This window comes from Epinephelus lanceolatus, chromosome 22 (genome assembly GCF_041903045.1).
Source record: "Epinephelus lanceolatus isolate andai-2023 chromosome 22, ASM4190304v1, whole genome shotgun sequence".
NCBI lineage: Eukaryota > Metazoa > Chordata > Actinopteri > Perciformes > Serranidae > Epinephelus > Epinephelus lanceolatus.
The window spans coordinates 36,644,751-36,662,500 of record NC_135755.1 but is presented as its reverse complement, the minus strand read 5'-3'; the positions used below and the strand labels follow the sequence as shown (position 1 = coordinate 36,662,500).

The following is a 17,750-nucleotide window of genomic DNA, read 5'->3' as shown; positions in this document are numbered from 1 at the left end:
TGCATGTATGGGTCCTGTTTGTGCATGTGTGTGTCTTTCGGATCTGTGTGCAATTGACAAGCAAGACTGAAAACATTGAATTTCCCCTCAGGGGGATTAATAAAGTAAATAAACTTAAACTTAACTTAACTTAGAATTCTGTAGCTGTTGATGTCTCTTGTGTGTGCCAAAGAATGAAAGAAATGTCCTGAGCTAAGGGACCCCAAATCCCATCATTATACAGACGGTCGCCAAAAAGATACTTCCTGGCGAGTCATAGCCATGGAGATTGGCTCTTCAGGTAAGAAATCAAGTTTAATTAGTGGGTGTCCACACATGATTTTAGGCTAATACAGAGGTAGAGGATGTACAGATCTTTCAGTAAAAGTAGTGGTCGTCTGTTGACAAGCTGCAGCACAATGCATTTAGTGTGTGCTAGGGGTTTCACCTGACCCGTAACACAAATTAAACAGGATGACTAGCCAATGTGAAAATCAAAAGAAAGCATAGAATAATGTACTGAAGGAGACTGTTGTCCCATCACATTTTTTTGTGGTTTGAGAGCAAAGATCCGGTCGCCGCTGTGCAAAACTTCGCAATATAATTAAATCCGAACCCTCGGGTGTGTGACAATCAGTGGAACTTTAATCTCTAATCTTTATGATCATTCAACACAATCGGTTACAGAAGGAACAGCCAGTCTTTTTTTGCTTTTGGCCATAAAAGATAAAAACATATATGACATAAACAACTGTAGCCGCTTAAGTGCAGTAAAGTTTACTGACTCTACTAACACATAAAAGCACATAGGATAAGTTAACCTTCAGGGCTTTCTGACAGAGAGACCTTTCTGTAAGAAATCTTTTCATTTTAACTAGGGCTGTCAAAATTAACGCGTTAACACAGGACAATTAATTTGTGGAATTAATGCGATAATTCTTTTAACGCCTGCGCAGAATGACCGGCCCAGTATTTCCCACAATTCAACCCGCACCGCCGCCATTCACTCGTCCTCGCGTAAACAGCATGGCTGATTGTGGCCTGAATGAGATCGAGGAACCCGAAGAACCTGATGGTCCTCTGGATGGAAAGTTCGAGTATGAAAAAAATAAAGATGGAACAGTCAGTAAACGCGTTGTGATTTGCACACACTGCAGGAAGGAGTTTTCGTTTCACTAAAGCACCTCCAACTTAAAGTGTCATCTGAACGCCAAGCATGTATTTGTTGGGCTTCAACTTAAAGTGTAACACCTGGCATGCGTCAGGCCACCCTCACCGAACGCAGGGCATTAAGTAAGTCTACCTCTGAAGAGTTGACAGACACAATTGCCAAATGGATTGCCAAGGACTGTAGACCAATTAATATCATCGGGGACACGGGCTTCACAGAAGTTTTGAAAGTTGCAACTCTCGACGCGTTCTACAAGCCACCGTCAAGAGGCACAGTGATAACTAAAATCCACAAACTCTGTGAAGCTATAAAGAAAACTAAGGAAGAGGATTTGGCTTCAGCTGAATATGTTGCCTTGACAGGAGACCACTGGACTGACTCTGTGAGTAACAACAATTGTCTGGGTGTAACTGCGCATCACATCACTAAAACCTGGTAACTGAAGTCATTTGCGCTAACCTTAATGAAAACAGAAGAGCGCCACTTTGCCGAGGTAAGTGCAGAACAGTTTCAAACAGTGGCACGCAAGTGGGCAGTTGAAGGAAAAATCACAACTATAGGGACGGACAGTGGACGGAATATGATAGCTGCAGCAAAACTTCTGCCATATGAGCACATGCCCTGCATAGCTCACATTGTACAAAGAAGCATCACTGTGAGCCTCACTGATAGTGGATTTGCAAATGTATTGGCCAAGTGTCGCAAAATTGTCGGCCACTTCAGACACAGCACGGCAAACACCATGGAACTTCAAGCACAGCAAGCGACCCTGGGACAGCAGCAGGAGCCACTGACCCAGGACGTTTCCACACGGTGGAATTCAACACTGGAAATGGTGAAACGTCTAATCCGCAATCAAGCAGCAATAAAAGCAACCCTGGACCAACAACACCACAAACTAGTTATGCTGACACCACCAAAATGGTACAAACTGCAGAGACTGAAAACTCTTCTAGAGCCCTGTAGGTAATGAATTCACATATGATATGTCATATAATGTGACTATTAGTGTAAGTTGAAATTTAAATTGAACTGATCAAATTCAAATTAAATGTTAATTCATTTGTCAACATACCAACTTCTGTTCTAATAATTTATTGTATCTGTGTGTGTGCGCGTGTGTGCGCACGTGTGTGTAATGGAAGTCTCTGATGAGGACCCTGCATATGTGGTGAGATTTAGGACAACATTCAAGTAAGAGCTAGCATCCCGCCAAGAAAACACTAACAATGCATGGCTCAAGCTTGCAACGGTGCTGGATCCACGTTTCAAAGACTTGAAGAGTCTGCCCAAGAGTGAAAGAGAAGAGGTGTGGACCACACTTGGAGGGATGCTGCATGAACAATCACCCAGAAGGTCTCTGCAGACCTCAAGATGGGCCACCCAAGAAGAAAATGAGCCCTCTACAGATGGGCTTCAGAATCAGATGAAGAGGTGCAGCCTGACAGAGCCATACAGAGGTACAGAGCAGAGCCAAGCATCAGTATGGAGGACTGCCCCTTGCAGTGGTGGGCTGCTCATTCATGAACCCATGACAAGCTGGCCCTGCTTCAATTTTCAATTTTCAATTTTCTTTATAAAGCCCAATATCACAAATCACAATTTGCCTCACAGGGCTTTACAGCATACGACATCCCTCTGTCCTTTGGACCCTCACAGCGGATAAGGAAAAACTCCCCCAAAAAAACCCTTTAACGGGGAAAAAAACCGGTAGAAACCTCAGGAAGAGCAACTGAGGAGGGATCCCTCTTCCAGGACGGACAGACGTGCAATAGATGTCGTACAGAACAGATCAACATAATAAATTAACAGTAATCCGTATGACGCAATGAGACAGAGAGAGAGAGACAGAGAGAGATGCAGGACAGACAGTAATGACAGTAGCTTACAACAACATTAATGAAAGTAATAATTATTATTATTATAATATTATATTATTATTATAATTAATAATAATATATTAATATCTGGTAGTATACATGTTTGACAATAATCATATGTGTATAATAACAGTAGAAGTGTGACTAATGATAACAGCAGCAGCAGGAGGCATCTGGCAGGACCACGGCAGCAGCACAACCACACACGTCACACTATCCAGGCACCTCTGCAATACGAGTTAACCTGAGAGACAGTGGAGCACAAAGGCTCTGGAGAAGAAGCCGAGTTAGTGACATCCAGAATGGCCGAGATAGCAGAAGCTTTATCAAAGAGGAAAGTCTTAAGTCTAGTCTTAAATGTGGAGACGGTGTATGCCTCCCGGACTGCAACAGGAAGATGATTCCACAGGAGAGGAGCCTGATAGCTGAAGGCTCTGGCTCCTGATCTACTTTTGGAGCCCTGCATTCTCCGAGCGCAGAGTTCTGGTGGGATAATATGGCACTATGAGCTCTCTAAGATATGACGGAGCTTGACCATTTAGAGCTTTATAAGTTTACAGTAAGATTTTAAATTTAATTCTGGATTTTACAGGGAGCCAGTGCAGAAAGCTTAAACAGGAGAAATATGATCACGTTTCTTAGTTCCTGTTAGTACACGTGCTGCTGCATTCTGAATTAGCTGGAGAGTTTTTAAGGACTTGCTAGAGCTACCAGATAATAGAGAGTTACAGTAATCCAGCCTTGAGGTAACAAAAGCGTGGACCAATTTTTCTGCATCTTTTCGGGTCAGGATAGGCCTAATTTTCGCAATATTACGCAGATGAAAAAATGCAGTCCGTGAGGTTTGTTTTAAATGAGAATTAAAAGACAAATCTTGATCAAATGTTACTCCGAGGTTTCTTACGGTAGTGCTAGAGGCCAGAGCAATGCCATCTAAAAAAACAGATGGCAGAAACTATGTCATCAGATAAAGAGTCTCTGAGTTGTTTGGGGCCAAGAACAATAACTTCAGTTTTGTCTGAATTTAACATCAGGAAATTGGTGCTCATCCAGGTTTTTATGTCTTTAAGGCAGTTATGAAGTTTAGTTAATTGATTACTTTCTTCTGGCTTTGTAGATAAATACAACTGTGTATCATCAGCATAACAATGGAAATTTACAGAGTGATTTCTAATGATGTTACCTAAAGGAAGCATATATAGAGTAAATCGGATTGGTCCGAGCACAGAACCTTGTGGATCTCCATAACAAACTTTAGTACCTAAGGATGACTCATTATGAACGTGAACAAACTGTAAACGATCAGATAAATAAGATTTAAACCAGCTTGGTGCAGAACCTTTTAGGCCAATTAAGTGTTCCAGTCTCTGTAGCAGAATTTGATGGTCAATTGTGTCAAACGCCGCACTAAGATCTAATAAAACAAGTACAGAGACGAGTCCTTTGTCTGAAGCAATCAGAAGGTCATTTGTAATTTTAACTAGTGCTACAACAAATGTTATATATTCGCCTCCTGTCATTTATCTTTCCATTCCAACAACAATATACAGAGAAAATGTGAAGTTTTCAGTCATATTTAGGATTGTGATTAATCAAAATGAATCCCAGCTACCCTGTGATTAATCAGATTAAAAATTTTAATCGTTTGACAGCCCTAATTTTAAACCATTTTTCCCAATACTTCAGGTCTATCTGGCTTAAAGCACTAAAGGCAAACTTCTTTCAAAAGCCATAAGACATGGATTAACAATGTTATTTAACAAAAGTATCAAATTCAGCTCAATAAAAACTGTCAGCATTCAAAGACAAAACAATTGTTTTTTGCTAGTCTCTCATTATTAGCTTAATCATGTTTATATTGAATAAGTTAGCATAGTGGCTAGCAGAATTTCCTCCATTCATAACTTAACTCATTACCAGAGGTGGAAAGTAACTAATTACATTTACTCACGTTACTATAATTGAGTAGTTTTTTTGTGTAATTTATAATTTTTTCAGTAGTTTTTGAAATCTATAATTTTACTATTACTTAAGTAAAATCTGTGTGTGTGTGTGTGTGTGTGTGTGTGTGTGTGTGTGTGTGTGTGTGAGTGACAAAAAAATAAAAAAAGAAACAAATCAGCAGCAGCGGTCATATTTCAGCAGCGGAGCACCACCGCTGCTATAGTTGCATATAGGGGAAACATAGTTGCTCAATGGATTTGTTCTGTTTTGGAATACACAGTATTCTTCCAGATTAGTGTAAGTGTATTAATATTCAGAATTTCGCTTCGACAAGCTCTCTTTTTTTTCATCATACACCTGTTTGCATCCCTGAGAATAATGCCCAACAACATTGCTCAAAAAGTTGCTCTGTGTATCATCAGTCTAACAGTTGTGTTGGTGAGTCAAAATGAGTGATGGCTGTGCAATATTAGACAAAACTGACAAAGCGACGACGATTTTGTATACTGCGATATGTATTGCAATATACAGTGTATTGCAATAACTTGAATAGCTCTGTTTGGAAAGAAGTCATCATTTGGGCTTTGGAAAAGCTGTATTTGCATGAAATATACATTTTACAATCAAACTGTCATGGAAATTGAGAACTTCACAATCTAAAGTACTAACCAGCAAAGTAAGTATGGCATATTGCCTTTGACTAATATTATATTGATATTATACCCTCACAGTGGATGACTTATGACCCCTGGACCATTTTTGCACTGCATAGGAGTGACCCCCATCAAGTTGTTGGAAGTAACTAAGTAACTTCTACTTTAAGTACATTTTAAACAAACTACTTTTTACTTTTACTTGAGTAGATTTTTAGATGGGTAGCTTTACTTGTACTTAAGTAGAATTTCGTCAAAGTAAAGGTACTTTTACTTGATTAGAATTTTTCAGTACTTTTTCCACCTCTGCTCATTACATGTATTATTTATACTTAATCTTACTCACCGTTAGTCTAAAGCAACACAATGGAGGATTGCGCTTCTTACCTCACTGGGTTCCCCTACAGACGAAAAATGGTATTGTCTGTTACAACCATCGCAAAAATCTTTCTTTGACAAGCCAACGATACCGGTGAACTTCCTGAAGCTGGCCGTGTAATGCGCGATCATCACGTCTTCAGAACAGGTGAAGTAGTCATGTAGCACACGCGCACACACACACACACACACACACACACACACTCAACAGAATGAAGTCAACACAGCAGACAACAGCAGAGAGGCCGCCATGCAGATGAAGGGAATATGACTTCAAGATTACTCTAGTTGACGACAACTACTGTAAGTAAGTGCGATAAAATTTCTGCCAGGCAAGCCAATACTTATCAATACATGTGATCAGCATGTAGAAAGCCATATTTCAATCTGCTCTGTCTGCAGTCTCTCATTAACTGCTAATATGATTTAGAATCGCCGTTGACACAAGCACCTTGCGCTCGCAGTGCTAACAGCAAACTGTTAAAGACAAACTAAAATGAAAGCTGTCTGTATGTAGGCTAACACTTTATCTTAAAATTTACCCGAGGCAGCCAACCTGCAGACAGTGAGTCTCCTAAGTAGAGGGTAACAGCAGTAACAGCGCCAGGTCACCATCGGTCGGGCATCCCTCCTCCTCTTTCAGCTCTCGTTGGCGTTTGAAAGCCAGGCCAATATTTATCCTTGTTTGAGCTCCTGTTTTAGTGCTCTCCCGTTTTCTTTGTCTCCTCGGTCAGCACCTTCACCTTCTTCCTTTTCTTTGTCGCTTCAGCCATGACAACCACATCTAACTTCGTTCACCTTGGTTCGGCTACACTACTCTAAAGAGAGGAGGGGGATATGATGTATGTCGTAAAGCAGCCAAATTTTGTAGTCCTTTTGTGTCCAGGTTCCCACCCAAACCCCGAAACTGCATAGTGCCAGTGCAAGCGAAACAGACACTCTCAAGTTATGACGGAGGTGTCATCCAACCTATTGTGAGTTGATGTACCATCACAAGGATCTTGGACATATATAATTTGAGGGCTCAAAAACGATATTGTGTTGTTTATCTCGTAACGGCATTGTTTACGTATGGCATGTGCTTTGTCTGTTGACCCCTTTTTTCCTGGAAATAGAAAATATTTCCACACTGCTGATTTATTCCGGAGTGAATAACATCATCCTCATCGTATTTCTCTTGGTTGCTGCTGTTTGACGGTGACACAAACTTAAAAAAAAAAAAAAAAAAAGGTGTATCCTAAAGATGATCATATGGATCAATATTTTCACTTTGCATCAGTGATATTGATAATTGAATCAATATATCAATCCCGACTGATGGATCGATACACCCCTAGCAAAAGGTGACTATTGGTGCTGTTGGAAGGAACAGGGGAGGCAGTCCCTGACACCACGTTTGTGATCTGTAACATATGTCACACAAATCATGTCAGATGGCAGGCTTACAGCTGGCTCTGGGTCCAGGGAGTAGCCTGTCATGTCTCTGTCTAATCCTGGTCCTATAAATTTGACTTGCTGTGTCAGGACCTCATGACTGGGATGTTTGAATTTGAACCAGTGTGCAAGACATTCCCCTTGTTCATAGTGGTATTTAAGCTGTAGTGGCCAAGTAAAATTACCTGTCATACAATGTTATTGTATAATTTCAAATTTATTTTGAAACTAAATGTTTTATGAAGTGTATTAATACAGGTAGTTATCCTGCTGGATTTATTTTTTTCTACCAAAAATATGATGTTGTGGCTTTAATTACAGCTGTATGTGTTTCTCAGAGTGGTTCTGCGCTTCACTAGGAAAATTCTGTACCTCTGAAGAATGCCCCCCATCTTGTAGTAAAGGAAATTGACTATTTGAGTGCATTTAAGTGAGGTTAAATGTGTCATTATGGTGAAATCTTATTTTGACACGAGTAAACATTATGTCCACAGTGACCTCCTCTTCTCATGCTGCTCTTTCTCACTGTGGTTTGCTCCCAAAGCTCTGATTTGCTAATCAAATGAAGCAGGTGTGTCTGAGGTTTTCTTTTTTTTTTCACACAGCAATAAGCTCAGATTTTGCATTTGCTGATTTCCCTCTCTGCACGCTCTGATTGGCTGTTGCCAGGCAGTTGCCACGGCTCACTGCAGAAACACAAAGACAAAACAAATACAAGCAAAACAACTAAGCAAGCTGCATAGCAGAGGCGGAAACATGGAAGACACTGTTTGCCATGTTATGTATGTTTTCATGTGATTTCAGTGCTCAAGATATTTTTGGGAGTCTAAAATACACGCACCCGTCAGCCCAGGAGAGCATTACTTGCCTCCTGCATGGCAGCCAAGTTCCTGCAATCACTGGTGTGATGAGAAAACAGTTTAGGATCTGCCCAACACTTATGGAGCTCCTCAATATAAGGTTTAGAAGGAAGAACCAAGAGGGCAGAAGGCTGTGGCATCTGCCAGAAAAAAAGCACTTGAAGGAGCTGCTGCCACTGGAGCTTCACCACAGCTTTAGCACATGAATAGGCCATAGCACAACACAACAGCATGTCAAGTGGGCTGAACCCGAACCAAACCCGAGAAAGTTTTTGATTGGTCAGTCTGAGCATAATATTTATGACCTGTGATATGGTAGCCTGATGATCATTAAATATGCTCTGTATGGGAAGCTCTCTCCCACAATAACATTAATAAGAGGTGAAGTAAACCGCTTCAGCTTTCACACTCACGGCTCCTCCTGGTGGATAGACAGACCATTGCAACTGGTTTCTACAAATTAAATTTAGGGGTGTTACCAGTCGGCCCCATATTCTCGACGTCATTGTGGGGGATCTTATTAGAGCTACAAGCCCGGCCAGGTGACAACAGGGACCTGTGACGGATCGGTCAGGGCTCTGCCATAGGCCAAACAAAAATTTGAAGTGGCTGCATCTGTAGTTTAATATGCTTACGCCTTTGTCCATCTGTACGTCTGTCTGATTTTTGTGAATGTAGTATCTCAGGAATGCCTTGAGGGAATATCTTCAAACATCCACTTGGAATCACTAATAAGATTTGGTGGTCATAAATCAAGGTTTCTGTGACCTTGTCTATCTCAGTCTTGTGAATGCGATATCTCCGGACAAAAAAGATTCAGACAAAGAAATTCAGCCCAAATGTCCATCTAGACTTGGATGAACTGATAAGATTGGCAATATTTCAAGAACACCTTGAGGGAATTTTTTTCAGATTTGGCACAAATGTTCACTTTGAGTTAAGGCTTACCTGAATAATTGTGGTGGTCAAAAGGCAAGGTCACTGTGACCTTGGATCCATTTTACTTTCCTAAACCAGATATCTTAACACTTTGAAGGATTTTTTTGAAACTTGGTACAAACATCCACTTGAAACAATGAACTGATGAGATTTTGGTGGTCATAGGTCAAAGGTTAAGGTCACTGTGACCTTATCTGTCTCAGTCTTGTGAACGTGATATTTTGACCACTTCTTGAGGGAATTTTTTCAAAATCACCCCAATTGTCCACTTTGACTCAGGGTGAACTGATTAGATTTACAATATTTTAAGAGAAACTTAAGGGAATTTCTTCAGATTTGGGACAAATGTCCACTTTGAGTCAAGACCTAGCTGATTAGACCATGGTGGTCAGAGGTCAAGGTAAGCGTGACCCTGGGTCTATTTCCTAAATTGGATGTCTTCAGAGCACCTTTAGGAAATTTTCTGAAATTTGGCGCAAAGGTTCACTTGGAATCAATGATGAACTCATTAGATTTTGGTGGTCAAAGGTCAAGGTCACTGTGACCTCATCTGTCTCAGTCTTGTGAATGTGATATGTCAAACATTCCTTGAGGAATTTTTCAAAATCCCAAATGTCCACTTAGACTAAAGATAAATGAATTAGATTTACAAAATTTTAACTTCTTCAAATGTAGCAAAAATGTTCACTTCGAGTCAAGGCCTACATGTTTAGATTGTGGTGGAAATGGCCACTGTGACCTTGCATCTATCTCATTCTCATACATGGCATATCTCAATCCTGAAGTTTGGCACAAATGTCCACTTGGAATCAACGATGAACTGATTCTATTTTGGTTATCATAGGACCTCATCTGTCTCAGTCTTGTGAATGTGTGTGTGTGTGTATGTATATATATATATATATATATATATATATATATATATATATATATATATATATATATATATATATGTGTATATGTGTATATGTATGTATGTATATATATATATATATATATATGTGTATATGTGTATATGTATGTATATATATGTATATATGTATATATATGTGTATATATATATATATATATATATATATGTATGTGTATATATGTGTATGTATATATATATATATATATATATATATATATATATATGTATATATATATATATATATATACAGTACAGGCCAAAAGTTTGGACACACCTTCTCATTCAATGCGTTTTCTTTATTTTCATGACTATTTACATTGTAGATTCTCACTGAAGGCATCAAAACTATGACTGAACACATGTGGAGTTATGTACTTAACAAAAAAAGGTGAAATAACTGAAAACATGTTTTATATTCTAGTTTCTTCAAAATAGCCACCCTTTGCTCTGATTACTGCTTTGCACACTCTTGGCATTCTCTCCATGAGCTTCAAGAGGTAGTCACCTGAAATGGTTTTCCAACAGTCTTGAAGGAATTCCCAGAGGTGTTTAGCACTTGTTGGCCCCTTTGCCTTCACTCTGCGGTCCAGCTCACCCCAAACCATCTCGATTGGGTTCAGGTCCGGTGACTGTGGAGGCCAGGTCATCTGCCGCAGCACTCCATCACTCTCCTTCTTGGTCAAATAGCCCTTACACAGCCTGGAGGTGTGTTTGGGGTCATTGTCCTGTTGAAAAATAAATGATGGTCCAACTAAACGCAAACCGGATGGGATGGCATGTCGCTGCAGGATGCTGTGGTAGCCATGCTGGTTCAGTGTGCCTTCAATTTTGAATAAATCCCCAACAGTGTCACCAGCAAAACACCCCCACACCATCACACCTCCTCCTCCATGCTTCACAGTGGGAAGCAGGCATGTGGAATCCATCCGTTCACCTTTTCTGCGTCTCACAAAGACACGGCGGTTGGAACCAAAGATCTCAAATTTGGACTCATCAGACCAAAGCACAGATTTCCACTGGTCTAATGTCCATTCCTTGTGTTTCTTGGCCCAAACAAATCTCTTCTGCTTGTTGCCTCTCCTTAGCAGTGGTTTCCTAGCAGCTATTTGACCATGAAGGCCTGATTGGCGCAGTCTCCTCTTAACAGTTGTTCTAGAGATGGGTCTGCTGCTAGAACTCTGTGTGGCATTCATCTGGTCTCTGATCTGAGCTGCTGTTAACTTGCCATTTCTGAGGCTGGTGACTCGGATGAACTTATCCTCAGAAGCAGAGGTGACTCTTGGTCTTCCTTTCCTGGGTCGGTCCTCATGTGTGCCAGTTTCGTTGTAGCGCTTGATGGTTTTTGCGACTCCACTTGGGGACACATTTAAAGTTTTTGCAATTTTCCAGACTGACTGACCTTCATTTCTTAAAGTAATGATGGCCACTGGTTTTTCTTTAGTTAGCTGATTGGTTCTTGCCATAATATGAATTTTAACAGTTGTCCAATAGGGCTGTCGGCTGTGTATTAACCTGACTTCTGCACAACACAACTGATGGTCCCAACCCCATTGATAAAGCAAGAAATTCCACTAATTAACCCTGATAAGGCACACCTGTGAAGTGGAAACCATTTCAGGTGACTACCTCTTGAAGCTCATGGAGAGAATGCCAAGAGTGTGCAAAGCAGTAATCAGAGCAAAGGGTGGCTATTTTGAAGAAACTAGAATATAAAACATGTTTTCAGTTATTTCACCTTTTTTTGTTAAGTACATAACTCCACATGTGTTCATTCATAGTTTTGATGCCTTCAGTGAGAATCTACAATGTAAATAGTCATGAAAATAAAGAAAACGCATTGAATGAGAAGGTGTGTCCAAACTTTTGGCCTGTACTGTATATGTATGTGTGTGTGTGTGTTTGTGTGTATATACATATATATATATATATATATATATATATATATATGTATATGTGTATGTGTATGTGTATGTATATATATATATATATATATATATATATATATATATATATATATATATATATATATATGTGTGTGTGTATATCTGTGTGTATGTGTGTATATGTAAAATGTGTAAGATGAGATAACTGTGTATAATTGCTGCAGAATAAAAGCAGCTTATCATTTGGCTGCATCCTCCCCTCTTATTGTTATTACATTACAGCTCAGTCATTTTGGATCGATTCCTATTTGGCTCCATCGAGGAAACTGCTTTGAAAATGTCAGCAGATACATTATACCTTTTCTCTTAACCTTTCCTGAATCTCCTCCTGCTGGGGTTTGGCATGAGTCACTGTCCGCCTCTCTCACCCAGTCCATCTCCACTAGCTGGACTTGCACGCCCAATTTGACTGTTACGCTCTTGCATCTTGTTAAATGACATTAACCCGTGCTGCTGAGCTGAGGTCAGCTGGGGCTCTTGAATGACTCATGTTGAGCCTGAGTACGTTCAGATTGAGCCATGACTTTGTGTGTAAGAGGCTTGACTCTGACTCTGACATGCCTTCCTCCAGTAGATATTTCTCCTTCTCACTGGACAGCTGCTACAGTTGGCCTCTAGCTCAGCTATTAGTCCTAATTGCTTAACATTCAAACTCACTGTATGACATCAGTCCCTCATGTTATTACTCTGTGAACTGTGATAGGCCTTTTACTCTGCTTAAAAGCCTGTGAGCCGACCTTAGTCATGGTTATTTTCATTTTAAAACGATATTGCATAATCGGCACAAGGTACTGACAGTTTTTATCTGTGTCTCTTCACTCCAAGCCAGAAAATTTGCTCTTAGCCAGCAAGTTGAAGGGGGCAGCAGTAAAACTGGCCGATTTCGGCCTAGCTATTGAAGTGCAGGGAGACCAGCAGGCATGGTTTGGTGAGTACACTCCACTTTGAGCTTTGAGCTCTTTCTTTGGGTTTATGTTTCATTGTTTTTAATGAATATGCCTGTATTTGAATGTAATATGTTTATTGACATGACGTAGTTGTTGGCTTGTTGTGTTTAAAAAGCAACACAATATCCCCTTTTCCACCGCGGGAACTTTTATCAATTACCCGGAATTTTGAAAAACCAATGCACGTTTCCATCGAAATTACCCGGGTAAAAAACTTTCCCGCAACCCCAAATTTACCCTGAAAAAGTACCTAATAGGGGGGTAGGACTTTTCGGATAACGCCTGGAATTCTTGAGGGGCAGGGCTGTGTGCCAAAGAACACTGATTGGTGGGACACACACTTGCAGCGTTCTGCACTTCCTGATATGGGCAGCCGCTGCAAACTTTATTTCATTTCTACAAGCTCCACTTCATTTCTATTTCGATTAAGGATGATTAAGGAGTGAAGTCAGACAACAGCAGAGAGGCCGCAGTGCAGATGAAGGGAATATAACTTCAAGATTACACTAGTTTACAACAACTACACTTGTTACTGTAAGTAAGTGCGATAAAACCTCTGCCAACCAAGCCAATACTTTGTCAATACATGTGATCAGCATGTAGAAAGCCATATTTCACTCTGCTCTGTCCGCAGTCTCTCATTCACTACTAATATGATTTACAGTCGCCGTCGACACAAGCGCATCGTGGTTGACATAAGCGCATCACGCTTGCGGTACCAACAGCAAAGACGAACTAAAATGAAAGCTGTCTGTATGTAGGCTAACACTTTGGGCTGTAGTTTCCCGGCACAGCGCAGGGCGGTGCAGGGTGGCGAACCCCACGCAGAGCTAGTTTCGAGCAGCGCAACCCGAGGCGCGCTCAGTTTGGTAGTTTGGCAGACCGAGGTGCGCTGAGATGGGTGTGGCGGCGCAGCAGGGGGAGGTGTCGACAAATCCAGCTTGGCGCAGTGACAGTTTCGTGCCAAAAGGCTTTGCCGAAGGTGCACTAAAAGCTCGCCATCTGAAACCAGGTCTACTGTCAGCGCAGGGGGAGCGCACCCGGTGTAAGCTGAAGTTTGGCTGACCAGCGGACAGTGCGCACACGTCACCAAAACCTCACAGGCAGGTTTCCAGAATATCAGGCACATTAACAATGCAAAAAATAGCCACAAAACCACTATTCAATGCAACTATCTGCAATCAGCACATAAATCTATCTCTATATTGACTGTCCCGTCACATCTGATGTCAGATCAAAGGGGATTGGCACCGTTTGGCACGCGTAATGGAAACCGAACCACAGAGATCAATATAAATATCAAGCAGTGACATGAGGTCATGAGGTTTTAGGCCATAAAAATTCAAGCCTTTTAGTCGATGAAAATTCAAAATTTTTTAGTCCCAGGGCAAATCTCAGAATATATTCATGACATTGTAGTTGACAAAAATTTAGATGTTTGAGTAGAAGAAAATTCAAAACATTTTAGTCAATGAAAGTAAATTCAGATCATTTTAGTCGATGAACATTCAAAATGTTTTAGGCCATGAAAAATCAGGCCTTTTTGTTGACAAATATTCAAAATGTTTTTGTGGACAAAAATTCAAAACTTTTAAGTTAATGAACATTCAAAATGTTTTAGTCCCAGGGCAAATCCCAGATTATTTTTTGGCATGTAAACATAGTCAGACTGAGCCTTAGTTCTGACAAAAAATGTTTTCATAATGTAAATCAATAAACTAATTGCCATGGATCCTATTTTTTTCCTTTTCTTCAGGCAAAATTATTATTACCACTTTAAGATTTCCCCAACTGGTTTTGTCATACTTAAGATAGGGTTGAAGGGATTAATGAACTCTAAACAGGCTATTTGTGTTGATGGGTGTGGACACTATCATCAGTGTGCTCACATAAATTGAAAACACATTGCCTGCAAACATATATATTCTTATGTACTACATACTGAAGAAAAATGGGTCCTCCCACATCCAAGTCCCTCTAATAAAAACCCTGTATCCTCTGCAGGACTTTGCTGCTGCACAGATCTAGTATCAGATGTTTCTAAATGTTTGATTTTCTCTCAGATGACAATGTAACATTTGTGAAGTTTTTCTCAGGAAAGGTCTCACTGAACTGATTTCGTAAAACGGAACAAAGAAAATCTTTGTCCTAGTTTTGTATTTCCTTAAACAGCCAAATCAAATGAACATCTTCAAGTATGCCATTTTACCAACATTGCCCTATCTATCTACCTATCTAAAGGGAATAGGTGTGTCACCGCTCTCGGCTCTTGTATCAACTTTGAATTGAATATATTTCAGGCCTATTTCTTCTCCCTACTCTCTGTGGAACAGAGAAATAATTGGTTTATTCCCCCAGCTCCAGCCTCCATCTGGAACCAGTTCACTGTGTGTTCTGACTTTGGTACCAGTTGTGCTACATCTCAGAATGTCTGCTGCTACTTTGAGGCTGTGTTAAAAGTAGGCTGCTTGTTGCTGGTCATGAGCCAAACTACATCCCCACAAACAGGGAGTTTGTTAACCCCGGCTCATAAACTTTGTTTATGGTCCCACTGATTCTTAGCTGCTGTGAAATGTTGGTGGTGGTGATAACAACCTTTAAAAGACTTCCACATACACAGCAGGTGGAGAATACCATGTCAGGCTGAAGAAATAAGAAACTTGTGGCATTGTCAAAGCTTTTATTTTAATAGAGGAGTTGTTCTGTATGGTGTGTTTATGTGCGTATATGTGTGTGTTTCAGGTTTTGCCGGTACACCAGGGTACCTGTCCCCAGAGGTGCTGAGGAAAGATCCATACGGGAAGCCAGTGGACATGTGGGCTTGTGGTAAGACTGTGCGCTAATTTAACTGATGATTTGTTTAATTGGGGGAAGTCTTGTGGAGCAGCTGCTTATTATTATACGCAAACAAGCATCATGGCTTGACACAGCCAATCAGATGCCTTCCCTGGGGATTGTCAAAAGGGCCTTCCACTGCTTCAGCGGAATGTACCACAGGCAAAGCCATTAATACTAGTACAATCACATTGTCCTTTTTTTTTATCCCAAGGCAAATTATTGTGCAGCAGTTGCAGTATAGAGTAGAAAGAGAGCAAATATATAAATATAAAATATCAACAGACTACAAATCCAAAGCATACACAATACCAGTGATGTAGAGGGATTTTCAGTGTAGTGAGTACCTTGGGCCCATGGCTGGTCATTTCAGTGGGTCCCAGGAAAACTGAGTGGGTTCCAAATAAATGTGTGTTTTTTGTCAAATTGTAGTGTTAAACTGGTGTTTAGTGTTGTAAGATTCTAACTATGGTTATATTCCTGTATGTTGGAAATGTACCAGAAAGTTAGATAAAGTCCCATATAAAAACCTAATTTACAAAACCACAGACTGCACATGTATTTGTATATAAGGTTCATGTTCACAACATCATACAAATGTCACACGTCTCAAGTAATATTTCAAAAACATTAGTAATTCTCCTAAAGCCACATTACATTACTCTTTAAATCCAGAGTCATCAAATGATACTCAGTTTAACATGCTTATTAAATTCAGTTCTAAGTTAAATGTTATTTCATTCAGTCCTTTCTGCTGTAGATTGTGTACATGTGTGGCAATCAGTAGTACTCAGGTAATTTATGTACAACAAAGAAGTACAGATGTCTTCAACCTTTTCCATTAATTATTGCAGATGCTCAGTACACACACTTCTGATAGACCAGACCACCTGGACCTAAGAGCTAAAACACACACTGTCTAAAACACACAGGCACACACACTTCTTTCAACACACCTGTGTTGACTCACTGAGTCAACAGAAACAATAGCCCATGTTGTGTTTGTGGTCAGCCTGTCTCATCAGTAGATAAAGACACTTTCATCTTTTCCTGGCAACCACCTAGCCAATCAGAAACAACCTTTTGTGGTAACACCAGCAAACACAAGCACTCATGTGTGTCTGTTACCACACTGTTCTTCATTTAGACATCATATGTGTGTGCTCTTCAATACTGATCTCATTGTGGAACACTGACAGCTCAACAATTCACTTCAATTCAATTCAATTTTATTTATAAAGCCCAATATCACAAATCACAATTTGCCTCACAGGGCTTTACAGCATACGACATCCCTCTGTCCTTAAGACCCTCGCAGCGGATAAGGAAAAACTCCCCAAAAAAAAAACCCCTTTAACGGGGAAAAAAAAAACGGTAGAAACCTCAGGAAGAGCAACTGAGGAGGGATCCCTCTTCCAGGACGGACAGACGTGCAATAGATGTCGTACAGAACAGATCAGCATAATAAATTAACAGTAATCCATATGACACAATGAGACAGAGAGAGAGAGAGAGAGAGAGAGAGAGAGAGAGAGAGAGATGCAGGTAATGACAGTAGCTTACAACAACATTAATGAAAGTAATAATATTATAGTTATAGTTCTGGCTACTGTGGTACAATATGTTGAAAGTATGTATTAGTATCAGACAGTATACTTGTGTGACAATAGTCATATGTGTATAATAACAGTAGAAGTATGACTAATGACTAATGATGGCAGCAGCAGCAGGAGGCATCTGGCAGGACCACGGCAGCAGCACAACCACACACGTCACACTGTCCAGGCACCGCTGCGGTATGAGTTATTCTGAGAGACAGTGGAGCACAAAGGCTCCGGAGAAGAAGCCGAGTTAGTGACATCCAGAATGGCCGA

General features: G+C 40.4%; 1 protein-coding gene across 12 annotated transcripts in view; it reads left to right on the top strand.

Annotated features, from left to right (window-relative positions):
* Positions 1-17,750, top strand: part of camk2d1 (calcium/calmodulin-dependent protein kinase (CaM kinase) II delta 1) — a 225,957-nt gene that overhangs the window by 145,134 nt on the left and 63,073 nt on the right. For all 12 annotated transcript variants that reach the window (XM_033609759.2, XM_033609763.2, XM_033609755.2 and 9 more), the window contains exons 7-8: positions 12,920-13,022; positions 15,784-15,867. In XM_033609759.2, the coding sequence (XP_033465650.1) occupies positions 12,920-13,022; positions 15,784-15,867 (187 nt within the window). The remainder of the gene's footprint in view (positions 1-12,919; positions 13,023-15,783; positions 15,868-17,750) is intronic.